This window comes from Trichosurus vulpecula, chromosome 9, assembly GCF_011100635.1.
Source record: "Trichosurus vulpecula isolate mTriVul1 chromosome 9, mTriVul1.pri, whole genome shotgun sequence".
Taxonomy (NCBI): domain Eukaryota; kingdom Metazoa; phylum Chordata; class Mammalia; order Diprotodontia; family Phalangeridae; genus Trichosurus; species Trichosurus vulpecula.
The window spans coordinates 193330092-193350431 of NC_050581.1; the positions used below are offsets into that span (position 1 = coordinate 193330092).

Here is a 20340-nt window from a genome sequence, read left to right on the forward strand (position 1 = left end):
CTGAGCCACAGTCTGCCAACCTTGCCTATGCACGCAGCATGCTGGGAAAGCACTTCATAGATTCTAACCTCACAACCACCTTGGGAGGGAGGTGCTATTGTCACCCCTGCTTTAGAGATGAGGGAACAGGCAGACAGAGACTTGCTCAGAATCACAGAGCTCTTAAGTGTCAGAGGCAGGTACTTGAACTCCTGACTACAGGCCCAGCGATCTGTGCACTGTGGTGGCCCCTAGCTGCCTACACCTGGAGTCAGGAAAACCCGAGTTCAGATTCTGCCTCATCTGTAGTATCTCTGTCATGGCCATCCCAGGCCTTGTGCCCCTCAACACCAAATATCTGCCATACGTGAAGACAGCAATGGGGGCTCTCCTGAGGCTTTCCCTCTGTTCTTGGGAAGCCAGACGGAACAAAAGTCCCAATTCTCCCTGGGACCAATGACACCCAGACCATGGAATGTGAATGTGTGGTGCACGTGAGCCCCTCTCTCCCCTGCTCACTGCCAAGATTGCGCAGCAGGTTTGAGATGTCATGGCCTTTCTGCTCCAGCTCTCGGATGCGCTGCTCTTGCTTCAGTCTCTGCGCCAACTCCTGTGCTTTTTGCATGGTCTGATACAGCTCATTTGTCTTAAGAGTCATCATTTCCTATGATTAAGAGAAACACGGAAAGGACTTTTAATTGGATGAAAAGTTTTCTTGGAACCGAGCCTCATGCCTCCCTCCCTCCCTCTAGACTCTAAAGAAAGGATTTTTTGGCTTATCATTTCAACCTTTTATTCCTTAAATACGAGACCACAAATAGAAAGATACTGTTTTAAGTATTCTTGATTATTGACCAAGTTAACTGTTAAGGACTTAAGTCAGTCCCTTTGCACAGGCATACCAGGTAAAACACAGAGGTTTGTATTTTTAGTTATTCTGGTAGTTTCTTCAGATTTGCCTTTTTTTTTTAAATCAAATGAAGCTTTATTAAATGACATTAAATGGCCTATTAAATGACATAGGAGCTTCCAATCTAGTATTTCAGACCTTAAGGCAAGTGATCTGTATCCCCTTCTCTGCATGGATAGAGTTGTTCAACAATAAGCATTTATTAACCACTTACTGTGTGCCAGCGACTGAGAACATAAAGGTAGAAAACATGCATGCCTTCGGGAAGTTTATGTTCTTTTTGGGAATCCAATAGGTGCACATACAAGTATAAACAAAATGAGGGCCTGGAAGCTATTGGGAATTAGGAAGGGCCTCATGTCAGAGCTGGTGCTTTACGCTGGGAATTTTAAGAGGCCAGGAAAGGGTCTATGACAGCCTGGGCAAAGGCTTCAGGATGGAAAGTCCCATGAGGAAGAGCACATAGGCCAGCCTGGCCCAACTATACATGTGTATGAAAGGGAGTAACATAGAATAAGCCCAGAGAGGTGGGTGAGAGCCACGCTGTGATGCTGTCCCCAAGCATGCTCAGACAAGCAACTGAGGTATGTCATCCTGGCAGCAGTTTGGAGCAGAGAGAGGGGGCGGTGCCTGAATGGTGAACAGAAGAGACAGATGACGGACATCATGGAGACTGGAAACAAGCCACAGTGAGTTTGGACTCCCCATCTGGCAGTCACTACGCAGTGGTTTGGTACTGGAATTCAGGAGTGTCCCAGGCGGAAGAGAGACTTGTGGAACCTTTGGCAGCTGGCGAGGTCATTGAGGCAGTGCAGAGAGAGAGAAGGCGGCCTAGGACAGAATGGGGGGCATACCCAGAGCTAGGCAGGCTAGCAGTGATGGTGGAGGACCACAGAAACCTGGAGAAGAGAGAGGGTAGTGAATCTTGTCATGCTACAGAAAGACCAAAGATGGAACTGGACTGGCAATTCAGAGATCCTCAATATGTGAGACAGTAAAGCACTTAGCACAGGGCCTGTGCACACAGTAGGTGCTTCCTTCCTGCCTTCAAGGGAGATGTTCTAGTGAGTGATGGGGTTCAGAAGGGATAGGAAGTAGAAGTAATGTGTAGACTTCTAAGAGTTTGGCTTCAAAGGAAAAGTGTGATAGTTTGAAGGGATGCTTGTTTTTTAAAAAACGAGAGAGCCTTGGGCATGTTTGTAGGGAGCCGGGAAATAGATGGACTGTCATCCAGAACATGGGATTGATGAGCTCTAAGCAGGGTTCTGAATGCTCTGTCTGGATCCGTTCCGGTTTTGAGCCAGCCCATTTTGGGGTCTGGGGTAGCAAAGCCCACCGGAGACAAAGGGAGGAGCCACGAAATCCAGGCCCAGTCTGGGCAGAATCTCTGGTCTCCCTCTCAAAATACCTCCTGCTTTGTTTCTCTTGATATTCGGTATATAACTGTAACTGCCCTTGTCTCCTCAGTTACAGTGGAAGCTCCCAGGGTCTGCAGAGGGGCCTTCACTGTCTGCGTCCACAGAGCGTCTGGCACTGAAGAGCTAAATAAAATACCAGGTGATTAACTGATGGACTCCAGGGAGGTGAGTTAATATTACCACAGGTAACGTTTCTACAGCATATGTAAGGTGCTGTCATGATCCTCTTTTGACAGGAGGAGCCTGAGGCAGGCGGCTCTTAAATAATCTCCGTAATAACAGCTATCATTTAGACAGTACTTACTGTGTGCCAGGCACTCTGCTAAGCACTTACTTGATTCTCACAAGAAACCCGGGATGCAGGTGCTATTATGATCCCCATTTTACAGCTGAGGAAACTGAGGCAGACAGTAGTTAAGTGACTTGCCCAGGGTCACACAGCTAGTCTTTGAGACTGGATTTGAACTCAGGCCTTCCTGACTCCTGGCCCAGAGCTTTGTCCACTAGGCTGCTTTGGTGCCTCTCAGAAGAGAAGGCTGCTCAGCAGTGTCCAATGCTACAGTCACGCGGCTCTTAGATAAACTTCAGCCCTGTGACTACCTCTGGTGATTTAAAAAAACAAAATAATTCTGTCCTAAAAACTTTAACGAAACGATTTTCCTTCAAGCCTTGCCCACATGTAGAGCTCTCCCCATCGTGTGGTGGTGAGCCCCGTGCACTGCAGTGTATCAGCTGGTTTGGTGAGGCTGGGGCAGGTGTAACGTGTGAGGGCTGGCCCAGCAGAGCCCCTGGGCTCTCTCAGCTCTAGATCAGGGAACTCATCACAGGCTGTTTGGGCGATTCCCTCTTTTGCTCTCAGAGATTTTCCAAGTGTTGTTCTATGATACCTCCTCAGGGCCTGAAGGTGAAGCCCAGACCTGGCAGCCCATGTGCCCTCCACAGTCCTTTCCTTGGGGGTGCTACCAATTGGGCATCAGGGTCTGTGGTCTCAGTCCCTACCAGCTGCCTCGAAGAGCCACAAGCTGTAGTACCAAAGGGATGGAGATACGTGCTTGTGGAGGGAAAGCCTCTATCAATGTAATCAGACATCTTTGATGGGCCATGAGCATCTATGGATACTGTGCTTGGTGTCAGGAGGAGCCGAGTTGAAACCCAGCCTCCAGATAGCAGCTGCGTGGCCAAGTCTGTTTTCCTTAGTCGCCTCTCTGACTGTACCTACTTCCCAGCTGAGATCCCTCTCAAGTGCTTGTGAGCACAGAGCACTGCCATGATCATCTTTTACGTCTTCCTTTACCAGGACCATCTCAGGCCACAGCCAGGCAGCAGCGCTGTCTACAGGACACCCCAAAGTAGGTCCTTCCAGCAGGGAAGGAGGACAATTCCCTGCCCTTCTAGACAGCTCCAGCTGTTAGCAAGTTTTCCCCTTTAGGCTGCTGCCAAGCTGATCTTCCCAAAAAAGACCTCAGTGTATCAGTCACTGGTTCTCCATGGCTTCCACATCACGTTCTTCCCCTGCCAGATGTGGCTCTCCCCCATCTTGCTCCACTTACTTCACATTACTGGCCTTTATCCATTTCCAGTCAAAGTGATCCAGACGACTCCCCAGCATGCCCCATCTCATCTCCTGCCTCCCAGACTGCGAGTGCACGCCACCTTTTTGCTTCTCCAAGGATCAGCTCTGCTGCCATCTCTTCCACAACGACCCCTCTTGATCACTTCGAGAGTTCTGTACCCACCCTGTGGACATGGTGTGATCTTCCTGGGGCGGAGGCTGCTCCATTCTGGCTTTGGAATCCCCAGGGCCCTGCCCGTAGGAATGTTTACTGGACTGAAATGATCAGTTCCCTACAGAGCTACTTCAATCAAGGTACTTCCTTCTTTTCTTCTTCAGGATTATTTGTGTTTGTACCATCAGAATTTCATTGTTGAGGGCACCATCCCATCCCCTTTAGAATAGTAGTTCAGAAAGGCATTCCTCAAAAGATAAATGGTCCAAGCAAATGAACAAACCTTAACTGAAAGGAGATTAACAACCCTACAAGACAGTCCTCCAAGTCATTAATGAGAAAAGAAGTGCCAGATAAAAACCCTTAGGTTTCACCCCAAATCCAGTAAAATGGCAAAGAAGACAAAGACGGGGAGAGTCAGTGTTATAGAGTTCTTGGAGAGGCATGCTGATGCATTGTTGGTGGATCTATGAATGAGGACAACTTTTCTGGAAAGCAGTTGGAATGATCTGTTTGACCCAGAGAGTCCACTGTTTGGCATTTAACACAAGGACGTCACTGACAAAGAAAACCTCACAGATACCAAAATATCGATAGCAGCACTTAAAAAAAAGAAAAAAGCAGACATCAACCAACCCGAGAAGAGCTAAACCAACTGTGCTGCATGAGGTGAGTGGAGTGTAGAGAACCATGGGAAGATGTAACTACGCTGATGCGAAATGAAGGCAGCCAAGCCGACAAGACAGAACACATGACGACTCCAAAGATACAGATACAAAGAAGCACCACAAACAATCACAAATGAACGCTGTGAAATCTGAAAAGACAAGCTTGGCCCAAGAGAAGAGGCCTGCCCGTCCTCGGCAGAAACAGGGCGGCCACAGCTGTCCAACAACGAATAGAGTACTGGATTTCCTTTTTAATGTGCTGGGAACTCTCACAGACATTTTCCCTCTATTTCCTCTTCTTTTTAACAAAAGATTCTGCTTGAAGGAATGATGTTCTGGGAGAGGGAGGGTTACAGGGGAAATGTAAGAGATGTAAAAGCAAAAGATAACTTCTATTTTTTAAGAAGCATCTTAGGCCAAGGTGTCTTGCCATCCTATTAACTCTTTGCTACCCACTTTCAGGAAAATTTGGGGGGCATAAGCCACGCCCACTACTGCCCTCCGTGTCTAGCACCACCCCAGTTTCCAGGGTCATGTTTTCCCATGACAGGCCAACCAACACTTCCCGGCTGCTTTGCTTTTAGGAGAGAGCGCCAGTGAAAGTCTCCTCCATTCTGACTCTAGCCTGGTCCCACACCTGCTCCCAGCATTCATCATCTGCTTCCTGCTGCTTTTCACAGCCCACAATCTACTCGATGGCCATACTAGCATTTCCATAGATACTTTGGTTCAGAAACAGACAGGAGGAAATAGAGGAGAGAGCTAGGTCTACATGTACCTAGCCGTTCCACCATACTTTTTATTTAAACATGTACCCTTTCATTCCCATATTCTGGTTGCAGTCTAAGACACTAATTAGGTTGCATTAATTTCTCGTGTTATGATATCGAGTTAGTTTTTGTACTCGCACGCTTTACATTTGTGGACAGAGAGCTGAAGCTGTAAGCATGAGGACTGCCCGCCTTCTTCTTGGATGTCCCTTGCCTTCTTATAAATCACCAGCTTCTCTGCTGTCAGTCTCCTCCTGGATTGTGGCTGGCACTCTTGGTGGGGCTTAGTGCTCACAGGAGGTTTTTTTGCCTTTTCGATTCCAGTTTAAAAGTCCTCTTCAGGTGTGCAGGTTGAGCAAACTACTTCATTTCTCTGAGAGCCTGTCTTTTGGATCTATAAAACTGGAACAGATCTCAAAGAGCCTCCCTGCTTGCAGGCAAATATATTCTGGCTATTGTTAGCTATGCTCTATCCTTGGCTAAGGGCCTGTCATTCCTGCTTTTTAAGCTTTGATTTGAAATTCAAATTCTATTCTCTATCTTCAGAACCTGTTCACTTCCTGTCTGCTGCCTCATTTCCCCTCTAAGGCCCTTATCTTCAACTAGCAATAGCGAAGGATTATGAAGTCCTGAGCAAAAACGCTGGAGCCTTGAGAGGCCCAAATGGTATTTTTAAAATCACTGCTCCTGATTAAAGCTGGAGATTCAGAAGAGAACAGCAGGTTAACAAGATGGCTTCTGAAAAGGAGGTTTGTATTTTCTGGGCCACAGCTTAATATATAATACAAATGCCAGGTTTTCTCTTGGAGGTGGAGCCCAGCTAACAAGGGCAAATACAAATATATCTGGAGTCTTCCAAATCTGATCAGGAAGGAGGGATGTAACTATATAAATCTGCCAAACCCGAGGCCACACAAAGCAGAAGGGACAACTTGGGAAGAGAAAATGATGTAATTACTTTTCTTTGTAAATCCAGTGTTTAGCACATGGCCTGGCCCACAGTAAGTGCTTAACAAAAGTATGATGACATGACCTGACAATTTGCAAAACATGATCATCTAATTAGAGTTGGTAATAAAATCTTTAGAGGCCTAAATACAAAGGATGCTGACTATCACCTATAAGGACAACAAAAAAGGATTTTCGAAAACTACTGAGGGAAGGACAAAATTGATAAGAAGGCCAGTGAGCCCTTACAGGTCCTCTATGGCTAACAGAGTTGGAGCCTAAGGTAAGTAAGGAGAGAAGTCACTGAGGCTGGACAAAGGTCACTGTAGGGGACTGAGAGGGGCAGTGTGTTTGTTAGGCCACCTTTGGTGATTCTGCAAAGATCTTGGACAGGAGGGGTGCCACCAGGCTTCTTAAATTTTTGAAAATACTGAAGTAATGCAACAGAAGTTAATATTGATTGCTCCAGAAAATCTTGTTATAATGTCCAGGTGTGGCCTAACAGCTGCAGCCAGATTCTACAGGAGCCACTCTGGCCACCTTGCCTGACCATGTTGGTAAAAGAAAGCTGCTTGCTGTCACCTTGTAAGTCAGCAACTTTGGCCTAGAAGGAATGAGGGGTGAGACTAGGAGGAATACCTGGTGGAAGGCAAAGGCGGGCCTCCTGGATCCCTCTGGGGAAAGGGCTCCGTGCTTTGGGTGAGCGGGAGGAAGAGCAGAGACTAACAGGTCCTGAATACTACAGGCCTCAGCAATTATAGATTTGTAGCACGAATTCCTTTTACTTTGTTAATATTGATGGACAGTCATTTGTTCATTGGCTGTAAGAGACTCAATAGATGTTTACAGAGCTGCCTGCTGATGCTGTGACGAGTGTTGGCTGTTTTAAAAGCTAGCACAGACGGACAACCACCTGAAAATCATGACGCCTTTCTAAATGTTCTCATTATAACCTCACCATAAACTCTCATCGATGTTCAAATGAGTCATGTGGTAACCAATCTTTGATGGTTCAACTGGACTTTCCACTGGAGATGGATGCAAAGCCTCAGCTGTTTTCACTCTAATACAACTGTATTTTCTGCAAGGCAGAAGTCTGATCACTGTTTTCTGGCTTAATGGTTCCCCTCCAGCTTTCTCTTCTTGTAAGTAAAGGTGCAGGCCCCTACAAAAAGCGTAGCAGCCGCTACCAAGATCCTCACTCACCTCCTTGCGCTTCTGCTGAAGCAAGTCTTCCTCAAATCGCCTCTGCATCTCTTCTCGTTCCCTTGCCAGGCGACGCTCCTCCTCCTCTTCCTCCTGTCTCCTCTGCTGCTCCTCCAGCTGCTTCTTCCTTCGCTTCTCCTCCACCTGGGCAGTGATGGCCTTCTACTCACAAAACAAGACAGACACAGTGTTAAGGGTCTAAGCCAGTGGTGTCCAACTCAAATAGAAATGGACGCTACTAAGCTGTCTGAAAGGATCCCTGTGGGTTGACTCAGAAAACCCTCTGTTAACATTATCTATGTTCTAGGTATTTTTGTTTTGTTAAATATTGCCCAATTCATCTTTATCTGGGATGGAGGAGAGTTGCAGACCACCCTGCAGCCCTCTCCTATGCTGCAAAGGAATAATACTCCATTTCTTTCTAGATTTCCCTGGCTCTAATTTTCTAAAAGTACTAGGAGGGTTTTTTTTTCATATTTTTCATTTCCTGGGGGGTCAGTAAGCACTGAAATGGAGCTTTGGCAAGAGGTGTTTATAATGTACAATAGCTGCTCAATGTTTATTAAACACCAACTATGTGCTGGGCGTTGCACTGCCTGCTGGGATACAAAAGAGGCTCATGATCTAGGGGGAGACAAGAAGCAAACAGCCATTTGCTGACTACTCCAAAACCCCATCTAGGGTTTTCTTGGCACAGATCCTGGAGCAGTTGGCCATTTGCTTTATCACTCCCCAATCTCCTGACCTCTCTGAAGCCTCGGACCCCATCAAACCCTCTCTTCTTCTTGCCAGATTTCTGTGACACTGCTCTCTCCCGCTTCTCCTCCTCCCTGTCTGACCACTTCATCTTAGTCCCTTGGGGTGTCCCCCAAGGCTCTGTCCTGGGCTGCCCCTTCTCCATCTGCACCGTTGCTATTGGCGATGACATTAGCTCCCTTGGATTCTGTTATTATCTCTGTACAGGTGATTCCCAGATCTCTTGGTCTCTCTCCACATTCTCTCCTGACTGCCAATCTTGCAGTTCTAGCTGCCCATTGGACATCCCAAACTGGATGTTCTAAAAACATCCTAAAACTCAAAATATCCCGAACTTAACACCCTTCCCCCCACCTCCTCCCAGTCCATCAAGCTCACAACCCAGAAGTCACCTTCAACTCACTAGCCCTCACTGCCACCCCCCCACCCCCATCCAATATGGTGCCAGGGCCTATTGACACTTCTACATCCTCTCTCCAATATGCCCCCTTCTCTCCTCTGACATTACCATCACTCTAGGGCAGGCCCTTATCACCTCATGCCTCAACTACGGCCTGCTGGTGGGTCTGCTTGCTCCAAGTCTCTCCCCGCTCCAATCCATTCTCCAGATGGTCACCGGTGATCTTCCTAAAGGACTGACCATGCCATCCTCCAACTCATTAAAGTCTGGTGGAACCCTATTACTGTGAGGGTCAATGGCAAATCTTCTGTTTGGCATTCAAAGCCCTTTATACCCTATTTCTCCCTTCTGTGTCAGTCAATTAACATTTATTAAGCACCAAATACATGCCATGTACTGTGGATACACTCAACATGCAAACAAATACATGTAGGGTAGAGATAATGAACAGAGGGAAGGCCCTGGGATTAAGGGGGGTGGGGAAGGCTTCCTGAAGAAGGTCAGATTTTAGCTGGGACTTAGAGGAAGCCAGGGAGAGAAGGAAGGAGAATTTGCCTCAGGTATAGCAGACAACCTGAGAAAAGAACTAGCACTGAGAGACTGAGCACCTTGTTTTTGGAACAGCCAGGGGGCCAGTGTCACTGGATTGAAGAGTGTGTCTTAGAGAATAAGGTGTAAGAAGCCTTGGAGGAATGGGAAGGGGCAGGTCATGAAGAGCTTTGAAGGCCAAACACAGCATTTTGTATTTGTTCCTAGAGGCAAGTGGGAGCCAGTGGAGTTTATTGAGTGGGGGGTGGGGGGGGTGGTGACATGGTCAGACCTTTGCTTTAGGAAAATCACCTTAGTGGCTGAATGGAGGATGGACTGGAGTGGGGAGAGACTGAGGCCACAGTGGGGGTGGAGGGGCAGAGGATTGTCGAAGTGCACAGGTGAAATCACAAGCTTTGACAACAGCCGGGTCTGGCAGCAGAGAGACAACGACTAGTCCTGGATGATACCTAGGCTGGGCCTGGGAGAGTGGTGATGCCCTCACCAATGATAGGGAAGGGAGGAGGTTTAGGGGGAAAAGAGAGAGTCCTACTTTGGACATGTTGAGTCAGGGCAGGAAAGGCAGCTGAGGATCATCTGCCCAGAAATGGCAAGTAATTCAATCCACATAAGCTGCTGAGGAGGCCTTCTTCCACCTCCAGCTCATGCCCACAGACTCTCTGATCCAGTGTCCTCCTCTTCATCTTTGCACAGAGCAGTCCATTCTCCACTGGGCCTTGTTATGGCCCCTTTTCCTCCTTGTAACACCCTAGCTTCCTTTTATGTTTCACCTTCTACAAGAAGTCCTTCCTGGCTCTCCTTAAGAGTCAGTTTCTTCCCCGGGATAATCCCCCTCAAGCCCTGCATGCACTCCTGGGCTGTACGTAGCTGTCTGCGTGTTGTTTTCCCATCAGACTAGAAGCTCCATGAGAGCAAGGCCCAGATTTTTGCCTTTCATGATATTCCCAGCACTTAGCAATGCCTGGCACATCCTGAAGCTACTGGAATTACTGAGTAGGGCTGGGGTGACGTGTGTCATGGTGTGAGGAAAATGAGTTCAAATCCAGGCTCAGATGCTTACTAGCTCTGGGACCCTTGGAAACTCAGTTAACCGTGGGTCACCTCAGCTTCCTCGACTATAAAAGAATAATGACAGCGCCTGTCTCACAAGGCTGTTGGGAGGATCAAATAATATACGTAAAGCACTTAGCATGGTGCCTGGCACGTAGTAGGTGCTCAATAAATGCTTGTTTGCTTCCTTCTCAGACAAGCCCCCTGTGCTCCATTCACACAACTACCAGTCCTATTCTGAACTCTTTCAATAGCCCTCTAATTGATCTGCTTTCTTAGACCCGCCCCCCTCCAATCCATCCTTCTCAACAGCTGCCAAGGGACCAATGACCATGCAAGCCCCGCCTACTCAGTAAGTCCAGTGGCTTTAGGACCTGTCAGTCAGAGGGAGGATGAGGGTGGGGCCAGTTGGATGGAGGCCAAGGACCAAAGGGCCAGGCAGATGGGTTGGCCTCAAAGAGAAGGCCTGCCTCTTCAGTGGAGACTGGAGTGAACAAAGAGATGGAGAGGAGAGGAGAGTGTATTTTAAGACATTTGTAACTTAGAGTTCTCCTAAGTATTTAACTGTTTCATTCTGTTTTCTAAGAAAATCATATAAAAATTTTAAAATGCTGCACATGACTAAGACTGTACAAAGTAATGCTGATGTTTCAGTGAGTGCCTTTAGAAATCACTTTACTGATGAAACTGTGATGCTTCCAACCACCTGAAGGGATGAATGGGGGTGGTGTTAGTGATAGAAAATGGGCATAGTTATAAAGAAAGAAAATTCCTCAAAGGCCCAGTTAATGCTCTGCCATTTTGTCTCCAAGTTGGACAGGAACTCTGTGGCCACCTAGACCATCCCATGTGAATAAGGATCTTCTACAACACACCAGATACATGATCACCCATCTCTGCTTAAAGATCCCTGAGAAGGGGAACCACCCATTCCTCTTTAGGGCAGTTCTCACACACATGGAGCCAAGACTCTGCAAATTCCACTGACCCTCTCAACTGGGCCCTTTAGGACTGATTAGATTAAGTCTGAATTCCAGACCTTCAGGAGACTTGAAGAGAGCTCTCATGTTTCCTTCTAAGCCTACTTTTCTGTAGGAACAAAGCCCTAGTTCTTTCAGTAGATCTATGTATGGTATGTTCTTTCTTGCTTGAACGTGGTAGACCAGATTTGGCCTCAATAGGACAAGATTGTTCTATCATGCCTACCTATTTTTTATTTTGGTCAACTAGAAAGATTTCATTCAGCTTTTTTTTAGTGGACATAAAAAAGAAGCTTTTACATAGATCAATCTTGCCAACTCAGTTCTGGAATAGAAACAGGAAAAGTGGACCAGAACATTTGCTCTGGATTTCAACCAGTGTGTTACAGGGTTATTCTTAATAGTCCCCCGTGCACTCTGAACAAGAGTAGTGACATCCTAACCAATCAAGAAAAGGGGCAACTTTCTCCTAGTGGCTCCTAATCATGCAGAATTTTAACATGGGAAAGGGAATGTCCACATGACTCATCGATTCACCATTTGTACCTGAAAGTGGTAAAATCACATCAAGAACCTATTTTGCAATTCAGATTTTCCACCAACGTAAACTTGCCCAAGGTGATCCAGGGTACCAGAAGCCCCATCTCCTGACCCCCAAGCCCACACTCTTTCCTAGCTCCTGCTAAGGCTCAGAATGGAAGAAAGATCCCAGTAAGAACAGGTGTAAGTGAACGAAATCGCTGAGGCTTTACTGATCAGCGGCTTCTCAGGGATGACTCGTGAGACCCTCCCACCATCTAGTCCCAGCTCTCTCAGTGAGCAGGGGCCAGATGTGCTAGCACAAGCGTCATGGAGTGTTCCAGCCAGTGCTCCTCTTGACAGACTTTAGAGAGCTCCCAATACAATTGGCCCCCACAACCCCCTTCCGATTATTTTCCTAAAAACTACAAATCCCTTCATTTTTTCCTCTCCTGACAAGCACAGCCTTCCCTGACATGGTCCTTGCTCCATTTGCTGGTGCCCTTCCTGCCTCAAGGAACCTCCCACCAACCCAGGGCTACAGCACAGCCCTGGTTCTTTCTCAGAACAAAGGAAGGTTCAGAAATAGATTCAGGAAAGCAGTTCTGAGAAACAACAAAAACTCCTTTAACTAAGAACTGTAGAATTACAAATTAGTTCTAGCAGGTAAAAGTCTAGCTTGTAATCTTGTGAACAAGGCAGGGGGGCTCAGTCTATGACATCTACTTTACATAAGGGTCTGAAAGGTTGAAATGAAATCAGAAAAAACACACTCAGGGCTAACTTAAGTGTTACACAAATTTACAGAAAAGGTTGACATATTTAAGTAGATTGTCTTACTAGGAAGTTATTTTCCCCTTGGCCCTACTTAGCAATACAATCCTAACATCATAATTCTTTTTTGCAACAGAAAGGAAAACTCTAGGACAAGACAAGAATTCTAAGGTGACTTTCTGGGCCCCCAAGCAAAAATTTCAGAAAGAGATCCTTTACACCAGGACTTTCAATTTTCATATTGTACAACGTCATTTGAGGTAATTTAATTTCACCACTGGAGCAGAGGTTGCAATTTTCTAATACATTACCTGATGTTCTAACTGTTTTTGTCTTCGTCTATCTCTTTCCTCAATTTGAGCAGGATCCAGGAGGGCAGTCATAGAGCGCAGGAAACTAAAAAGATAAATACATCCACAATTGTCAATTAAAAAAAAAAACCTTTCTTTAATGAAATGTTGACTATTTTCCTCCTGAGGGAAAACCCAACTCAATATTTGTATTACAAACAAAAATCCTAAAATGAGAAGCAGGCTAATTTAACATGAACTGAAAAAAAGAGAGAGGTGAAGAACTGCCTTCTTAAATTCACAAAGACTGATGCAGACAGTTACAACATGAGAGGGACACTCACTTGGTTTTCTCAATGTTTGTGGTAGCTGTATCCTGAATAGGTTTCCCCAAGTTCTCCTCCTCCTCTGTAGGCCCAAGTTGGCTTCCAGATAAAGGTGTATAAGGACTGCTAACATCAGTCATTTCCTGAGTGTCCGGGGACAGACAGAAGTAGTCGGGTTGTTTCTGGGTTGCACGAGAGGAGAGTTGAGACTGAGAATTGGGATAGTGTTTTAAGGAATCAAAATGCATGGCCCATCTGTCATGTTCTTCACCCTGACAAGAAAATAAAGAAATCCCTTATGGCCAGGCTATTATCCCTACCAAGCAGGGGAATAAATTACTTGCCTAACTCCACACAACCAAAAGTGGCCAGTATCCAGGGAAAACTTGGTAGCAAGGGCAAGGTCCTTCATCCTACACCTAGGTCTTCCAGATGATTCCTATAAGTCTCTTGGATTATGTGAATAAAATGAAGACAGGATGGGATTAAAAAGAATAAGCAGATGAAAACCAATACCAATGAATAACTTTGATTCATTCACCATGTCCCCCGGACAGCGACACAGTCCTCTAAGACAGTCTGAATTCACTTTTGGAAAACTGAGGTCAAAGAATCGGGAGACTGGTTTTCAAGTCAAAAGGATTCCAGAATCTCGAGTAATGATTCTTTTTGGGAAGAAGACCTGTGCTAACAAGTCTCATTGAAATTACCTTTGAAGAGATCATTTTTTCCTGAAGTTTTCGCTGCTTGTCTTCTTCCTTTTGTTTGTTCAGTTCTTCAATCCATTTCTTCTGCTGCTCTTTTTTCACAGCACTGAAAGGATGCTCTAGTGGTGTGGCCTCCTAAAACGAGAGCCAACACACCATAAACTGATAATAGAGCCAAAAGCGTCATGTCCTTACTAATTCTGTTAGAGAAAAAACCGTCTCTGATAGATGAGCACTGAATATAGAACGAAGACTGATATTCTGGCTCCAAGGCACCTTGTCTAAAGTCCTGGTCAGGTCACAATGGAGTCTAGTTATATCAAGCAGAAATGAAACTTCTCTAACTCAATTTAAAGGGGACAGAGAGTGAAAGAGTCCCATTCTGTTACAACCATTTCAATAATCCAAAACATCAGTAATTTAAACATTTACATGGGTTTGCTTTTAAACTTATATTTTTCAATTAACAACAATCTGGCTTCTCTCCCTCCCAATCCCACACAGCTCCTGCCTCCCTGCCGATCAAGAATGAAAGAAAAACAAAACCTTTGCTAGAAACCTGTAGAGCCAATCAAAACAATGTTGGGCATCAGCTGTATCTCGCCAAGTCCTTTGCCTCTCTATGTGAGGATGTGGGTAGCACGGTTCACGATTTAGTCCTCTGTAATCACGCTTGGTCATTACACTGATCAGGGTTTCTCATTCTTTCGAAATTATCTGTCTTTGCCATATTTTTGTCACTGTATAAATTTTTCTCCTGGTTCTGCTTTCATTCTCTATCAGTTCACTGAAGTTTTTTAGGTTTCTCTGAAACCATCTCCCTCAACATTTCTGACAGCATAACAGTATTCCTTTGTATTTATATACCATAACCTGCTCAGCCAATCCTCAAATTATGGCCACCCTCTCTGATGTCCATTTTTTGCCACCTTAAAGAGCTAGAAATATTTTTGTACATTCTGGGAGTTTGTTTTGCTTAGGTGTAACATCTCCTTTAATCTGCCTTCTCAATAATCTTTCCTCTTCCACTTTCCCTGGTGAATGAGATACATTTTTGAACCTAACTGTGTATGTACACTCTTCCCTCCTTTGACCAGGTCAGATGAGAGTAGGGTTCAAGTGTCAGCCAACTTTCTCCCCACACCTTCATCATTTGTAGAGATCAGGGATGGGCAAACTATGGCTCATCAGCCAAATCCACCTGCTGGCTCACAAGCCAAAAACTGTTTCCACACACCCAAATACAATGAAACTTTGTTTTAAAATGTTAAAACCACTCCCAGCTTGCTGGTTGCACAAAAACAGGCCCCCAGCTCTCCTGGCTGCAGCTTGTTGACCTCTGTTAATAGATGTTTACTTATGCATCCTGATTATATGAGATGATTCTCCCTAACCTTCTTTTTCCTTTCCCCACCCCCTCTTTCAGCATATAAATATTGACCCTTATGCCTGCTCTGTCTTCACACAATTTTTACTTGGATGGACCTGGGATTTCACAAGCACAGTACTTCTTCCAACAAAACCAATTCCAATCCATCCAGTCTTTCTTATCCTGACTCTTGTTCACGCTCTCTTATCAGTCCTCCATAGAGGTCCATCGAACATGCTGAGGGCCTTTTTCTTTTTTAGATGCCTTGACAATGCGTACATTATCCTAGGGGAGTACCCTGGCACACTGCCATGACCAGCATATGTCCTTTCCCTCACGTTTTTATTCTGCTTAACCTGCTTCACTGGAAACATGCCATGGCTTCCTTGCTGGGCCTTCATACAGGCAGACCATCTTCCCTATATTGACACCATGGTTTCCACGTGGCAGCCATGTAATATCCCAGAAAAACCACTAGTGTTAAACAGGAGCCACAGCTTTTGGAGAAGCTTGGGGTCATTAAAAGCACTATGCCATTTCCTCGGCCTCCTCTTCAAGCACGATGTGTGGGCACAGCACTGAACTGCAGTCAGAGACTCATCTACTATGTGCTGGGGCACTGCCAAAGGTGAGGGCAGCTGCAGGTACTCATGTGGTGGTGAATGCTGCTGCTGCTGTTGCTGTCTTGGGCTCTGGTGCAGGGGCTCAATTTTATACTGGAGAGATGGAAAAGTGTTTGCTTCCCCTGAGGAAACCCCGGATGAAACTCTGGTCCTCAGAATTTCCTGCAGCTGTGGGATCAGCAGACATTTTCTTGCCCTGCACCCCAAAACTGGGGATGCATGTGGAACTGAAGGAGCTGGATGGACAGGTGGTGTGATCAGAGCAGGATGATTCCAAGAGCTGAATGACCTTTGCCTCCCACACCCCAGTGACCATCCAGCAGAACTTCTTGCCTTCCAGCTTGACCCTAGGGACCATCTTTGCAGGCAGTCAGCTACAAGTATTCCTAGATAAATGTGTTATGAGCATGGCAGCAACCACCCTTAGAGAGCTACAACTCTGTGCCCATCAGCTGCTTGATCAGGTGGAACAGACCCAAAAGAATGGGACAATTAGCAGTTGTGAGGAATGATGAGAGCACCAACCAGGAAGTGCTGTGGGTGTCCACTGCTCAGACTGGCTTCTTGAATTTTGGATTAAAAAAAAAAACAAGACTATAGTTATGCCAAAGTGTGTATACACACGCACACATATACACACACCCCTTCTCTATGGTTTGCTGACAAAAAGCTCTTTGGAGCTAATCAGAACTCGGCTTGTTTTCCCACCTGGCTTTCAACAGGTCCTGTGGTCCTCGAGCGCTCCAAGTAGATTAGGCCTTCTCCACTCCCTTATTTTCTGCTTTTCTCTGTGCTTATATCCCAGGTGACTGATGTGCCATGAACAGGACACCCCTATCCCAAAGCTATCTAGTAGTGTGGCTTTTACTGAGTTGTTTGTGAATTTAAACAAGGGAGAAGGTCTTGGGACACCAAGGAATGAGATTTTTTTATATAATAAATATTTTCTGATGTGTCTATTATCCTTCATATATGAAATGGCATTTGCCTGTATCTAAGAGTGGCTAAAAAGACCAATGCACTGAGTCTGTGTCCATTTTTGTAATAACTATGGTGGCAGCTCTCAGTCAAGCATTTGGAAGATGGGTCCCCAGGACCAGCCTTTCAGTCAGGCACTGCCCTTAGTCATGTCCAGAGCCCTCTCTAATGTGGCAGGTAGGGAAAGTTAAGTGAGTGATGGCAGCTAAAAGCAGTACAATTTCTTCCCTTCTCTCTTTCTCTCAGAGTGCTGCTTAAATTACTAAATTTTATTCAGGATCCAGTAAACACTTTTTTCATGGGACCAAGGTCCAGTTCTTTGCATGAATGTTCTAGTGAAATAAAACCTTTTCCAGTAAAAACAAAACAAACAAAACTCAACAAAAATAAGCAATCTTACCAAAAAACCAAATTCCATCTCAACTCCTTCCTTGATGTGTGACCCTGGGCCTCTAAAGCCTCTCCCAGCTCCAAATCTATGCTCTCTTGTGACTTCCTGTGAGTCTAGTCTTCTACCAAGTTCTAGGCCCAGCTCATTGTGCACCCACAGCTTCTGTCCATGACACAGGGACTAAGGAGTGTCCAACTGCAGATGCAGCTGAGACAAGAGGCATTCTTCATCTATTCCGTCTTGCTCATCTGGATCCTGATGAGGTGGCTCTGCCAAGCTTCTGGTCTGGACACAATCAGCATGGTGTCATGTGCCAACAGGAGACCGTGAAGCTCCTTATGCCCCTCAGGGAGTCCCTCATGCACTTGGACAGTGAACTGGTCAGAGTTCATGGCAGGCCAACTTGTCTCCTGTGGTCTAGCTCAGTGGATGTTTATCATCCCAAGGTCGAACACAGGGATCTTGGTCCATCACAGGCCTTACTAGTTGGTGGCAGGCTGCTTCACTATCTAGAACATGAGCTTCTTGATGGCGGGGGGGGGGGGGGGGGGGGGGGGGGGGGGGGGGCCTGTTTTTGCTTTCTGCCTTTGGATCCCCAGCACTTAGTCCAGGCTTTGCACATGAGTGCTTAATATATGTTGACCATTAACACACCAGTGCACGGGCACTTATTAATGTGCTACATGATGAGAAGAAAAAGAAAGGTTAAAACAGTCCCTTTCCTCAAGGAGCTCGCATTAACATGAAAACCAGTGGGAACATACGAGATTTACACATAGTAGATGGAAAGTATTTTAAATAAGTTTATATGGATTTAACATACACATGGAAGAAATCCTGATGGAAGATAGCCTTGAAGGGGTAAGTGGACAAAGAAGAAAATAGAAATCAGGAAACTGGAAAGCCTCACCCCCAAAACAAAGGCTGTCCGAATGGCTGCTGGCAAATCTGGAGAACTAAAGGTGGAGGGCTTCCCACGGGGTCCATAGCAAGTATCAGGGACAGCCTCACTTGATTCTCCCCTTGAAACATTCCTTAAACCCTGGGTGTCCTCAGCAGCAGAGTTAAATTCAACTGGAGACGTCATCTGTGGATAAAAAAGAACAAAAGGGCAAAACAACTCATGTGGAAACTGTTCATAAGAAAAAAACCTGACCACCCTGCCCCATGTAATAGTGTTTTCAAATTAAACAAGCACCATTGCTATAGAAATATAAACACACATGCCATCATCTATACCTGGGAAGCTCAGCAACCCTGAAGCCCCAGGTCTGGCCCTTCCTATCACTATGAGAAGAAACACTGGCACACTAAATCACTTCTTGGTGCCTTGGGTCAGTGCCCAGCAAACAGCAAGGGCTTAATAAATGCTTCTGGCCTTAACAAATCAGTACCTTTATTAAATGCCTAATGTGTGCCACAGACTGTGGGAGGCTTTTAGCACCATGGGCTCTCAGTGACAGCCTGGCTCCATTCTGTCCTCTCCTCTGCACCCCACAATCCAGCAGTCCTGGTCTGCTCCCTCTCCCCATCCTGGGAGGGATTCTTTCACCTCCCGAGCTCCTGGTGACCTCTTCTCTGGACTGACTTTTATTCACTTCATTTGGGTCTTCTATACGCCTACACATTTCTGCTTCGGCCCTTGTTTAATTCTTCAGTCCTGACCCTGTGGACCAGAGAGTGCCCACACTCTCTCTGAGGTTTTCTTGGTAAGGATGCTGGAGCGGCTTGCCATTTCCTTCTCCAATTGATTAAGGAGGTTAAATGACTTGCCCAGGATCACACAGCTGGTATGTGTCTGAGGCTGGATTTGAACTCAGGTCTTCCTGACTCCAGACCCAGCACTCTATCCACTGGGCCACCTTGTTGCTTCATTTTGGCTCTGGGAGGATGTAAGTTCCTTGAGAGCAGGGACTCTACTGTTTTTGTATTTCTAGGGTCTGGCACACAGTAGGTACCTGATAAGTGCTTGTTGACTGGTGGAAGGTGAGGCAGGCCAGACCAGCTCCTCCAGGCAGTAAATGTCGAAAGCAGGAGGAAGTGCTGAGAGCCAAGGCTGGAAAGACTATGAGTCTTCAGCGAGTGCCCAGTCCACCTCAGCATGCAGGAAAGCTAAGTACTGCTGACCCCTCTGAACCCAAGTATTTTCTCATTAGGGATGGCCTCAAGTGCCAGGTTTACATATCTGAGTTTTAGTTGGTACAATAGAGAACCACTGAGTAGAGGGATATGTCCAGATTTAAATGTATAACTTGGTAACTACCTGTAGGACAGACAGATCCTGGGGAAAACCATGCTGATGTAACCCACAAGAGACTTCAATAAAAACTAATCTAAAACAAGATGGGAAGGGGAGAAAGCCTTGACACATTTCAGGTAGGTGAGAATGAAGGCCTGCTCTGCAGTGGTGGCAATGGGAAAAGAGTGACAGGGACAAAAATACAAGATACGGCATGAGGAAACATCCACAGGTGCTGGCCATTGATTGGCCATGAAAAGAGATGTTAGAGGCAAAGGGAACATCAAGGTTTGGAGCATGTGAACCTGAGTGAATGGGGATGTGACAAAGAGAATGAGCTAAAGTACAAGGAGAAGCGATTTTAGGGGAGAGATGACTAAGTGGGCACTGGATGGTTGTTTGATGTGCTGGTGGTGCCTGAAGAGAGAAAGGTCTTCTGGGAAGTTAGAGAAGTAGGCCTGGTCAGAGCTGGACATGGAGACCCTGGAACCATCTGCTCAGAGATGAGAGCTGACCTCAAGGAAGAAGGGTAGAAAAAGAAGCTGATGGATGAATGAGAGAGCATTTACTAAGCGCTCATGATGTGCCAAGCCTGAGGGTAAACAGAGAGAAGTGAGACAGCCCCTGACCTCGAGGAGCTCACAACCCATAAAACAAAGTTAGTGGAGAGGCAGGGCAGACTGAAAAGGCCACAAGTGCTCTGGGGAAAGGGAGGCAGGCGGCGAGGTGCAGGGCTCCTGAGGCACAGAGGCTGAGCAGACGT

General features: G+C 46.1%; 1 protein-coding gene across 4 annotated transcripts in view; it reads right to left on the reverse strand.

Moving 5' to 3' along the window:
* Positions 1-20340, reverse strand: part of CCDC66 (coiled-coil domain containing 66) — a 52213-nt gene that overhangs the window by 7560 nt on the left and 24313 nt on the right. For all 4 annotated transcript variants that reach the window (XM_036738582.1, XM_036738583.1, XM_036738585.1 and 1 more), the window contains 6 exons: positions 18249-18425; positions 13981-14112; positions 13289-13542; positions 12966-13050; positions 7627-7788; positions 499-643 (listed from right to left, as the gene is read on the reverse strand). In XM_036738582.1, coding sequence (XP_036594477.1) covers positions 499-643; positions 7627-7788; positions 12966-13050; positions 13289-13542; positions 13981-14112; positions 18249-18425 — 955 coding nt within the window. The remainder of the gene's footprint in view (positions 1-498; positions 644-7626; positions 7789-12965; positions 13051-13288; positions 13543-13980; positions 14113-18248; positions 18426-20340) is intronic.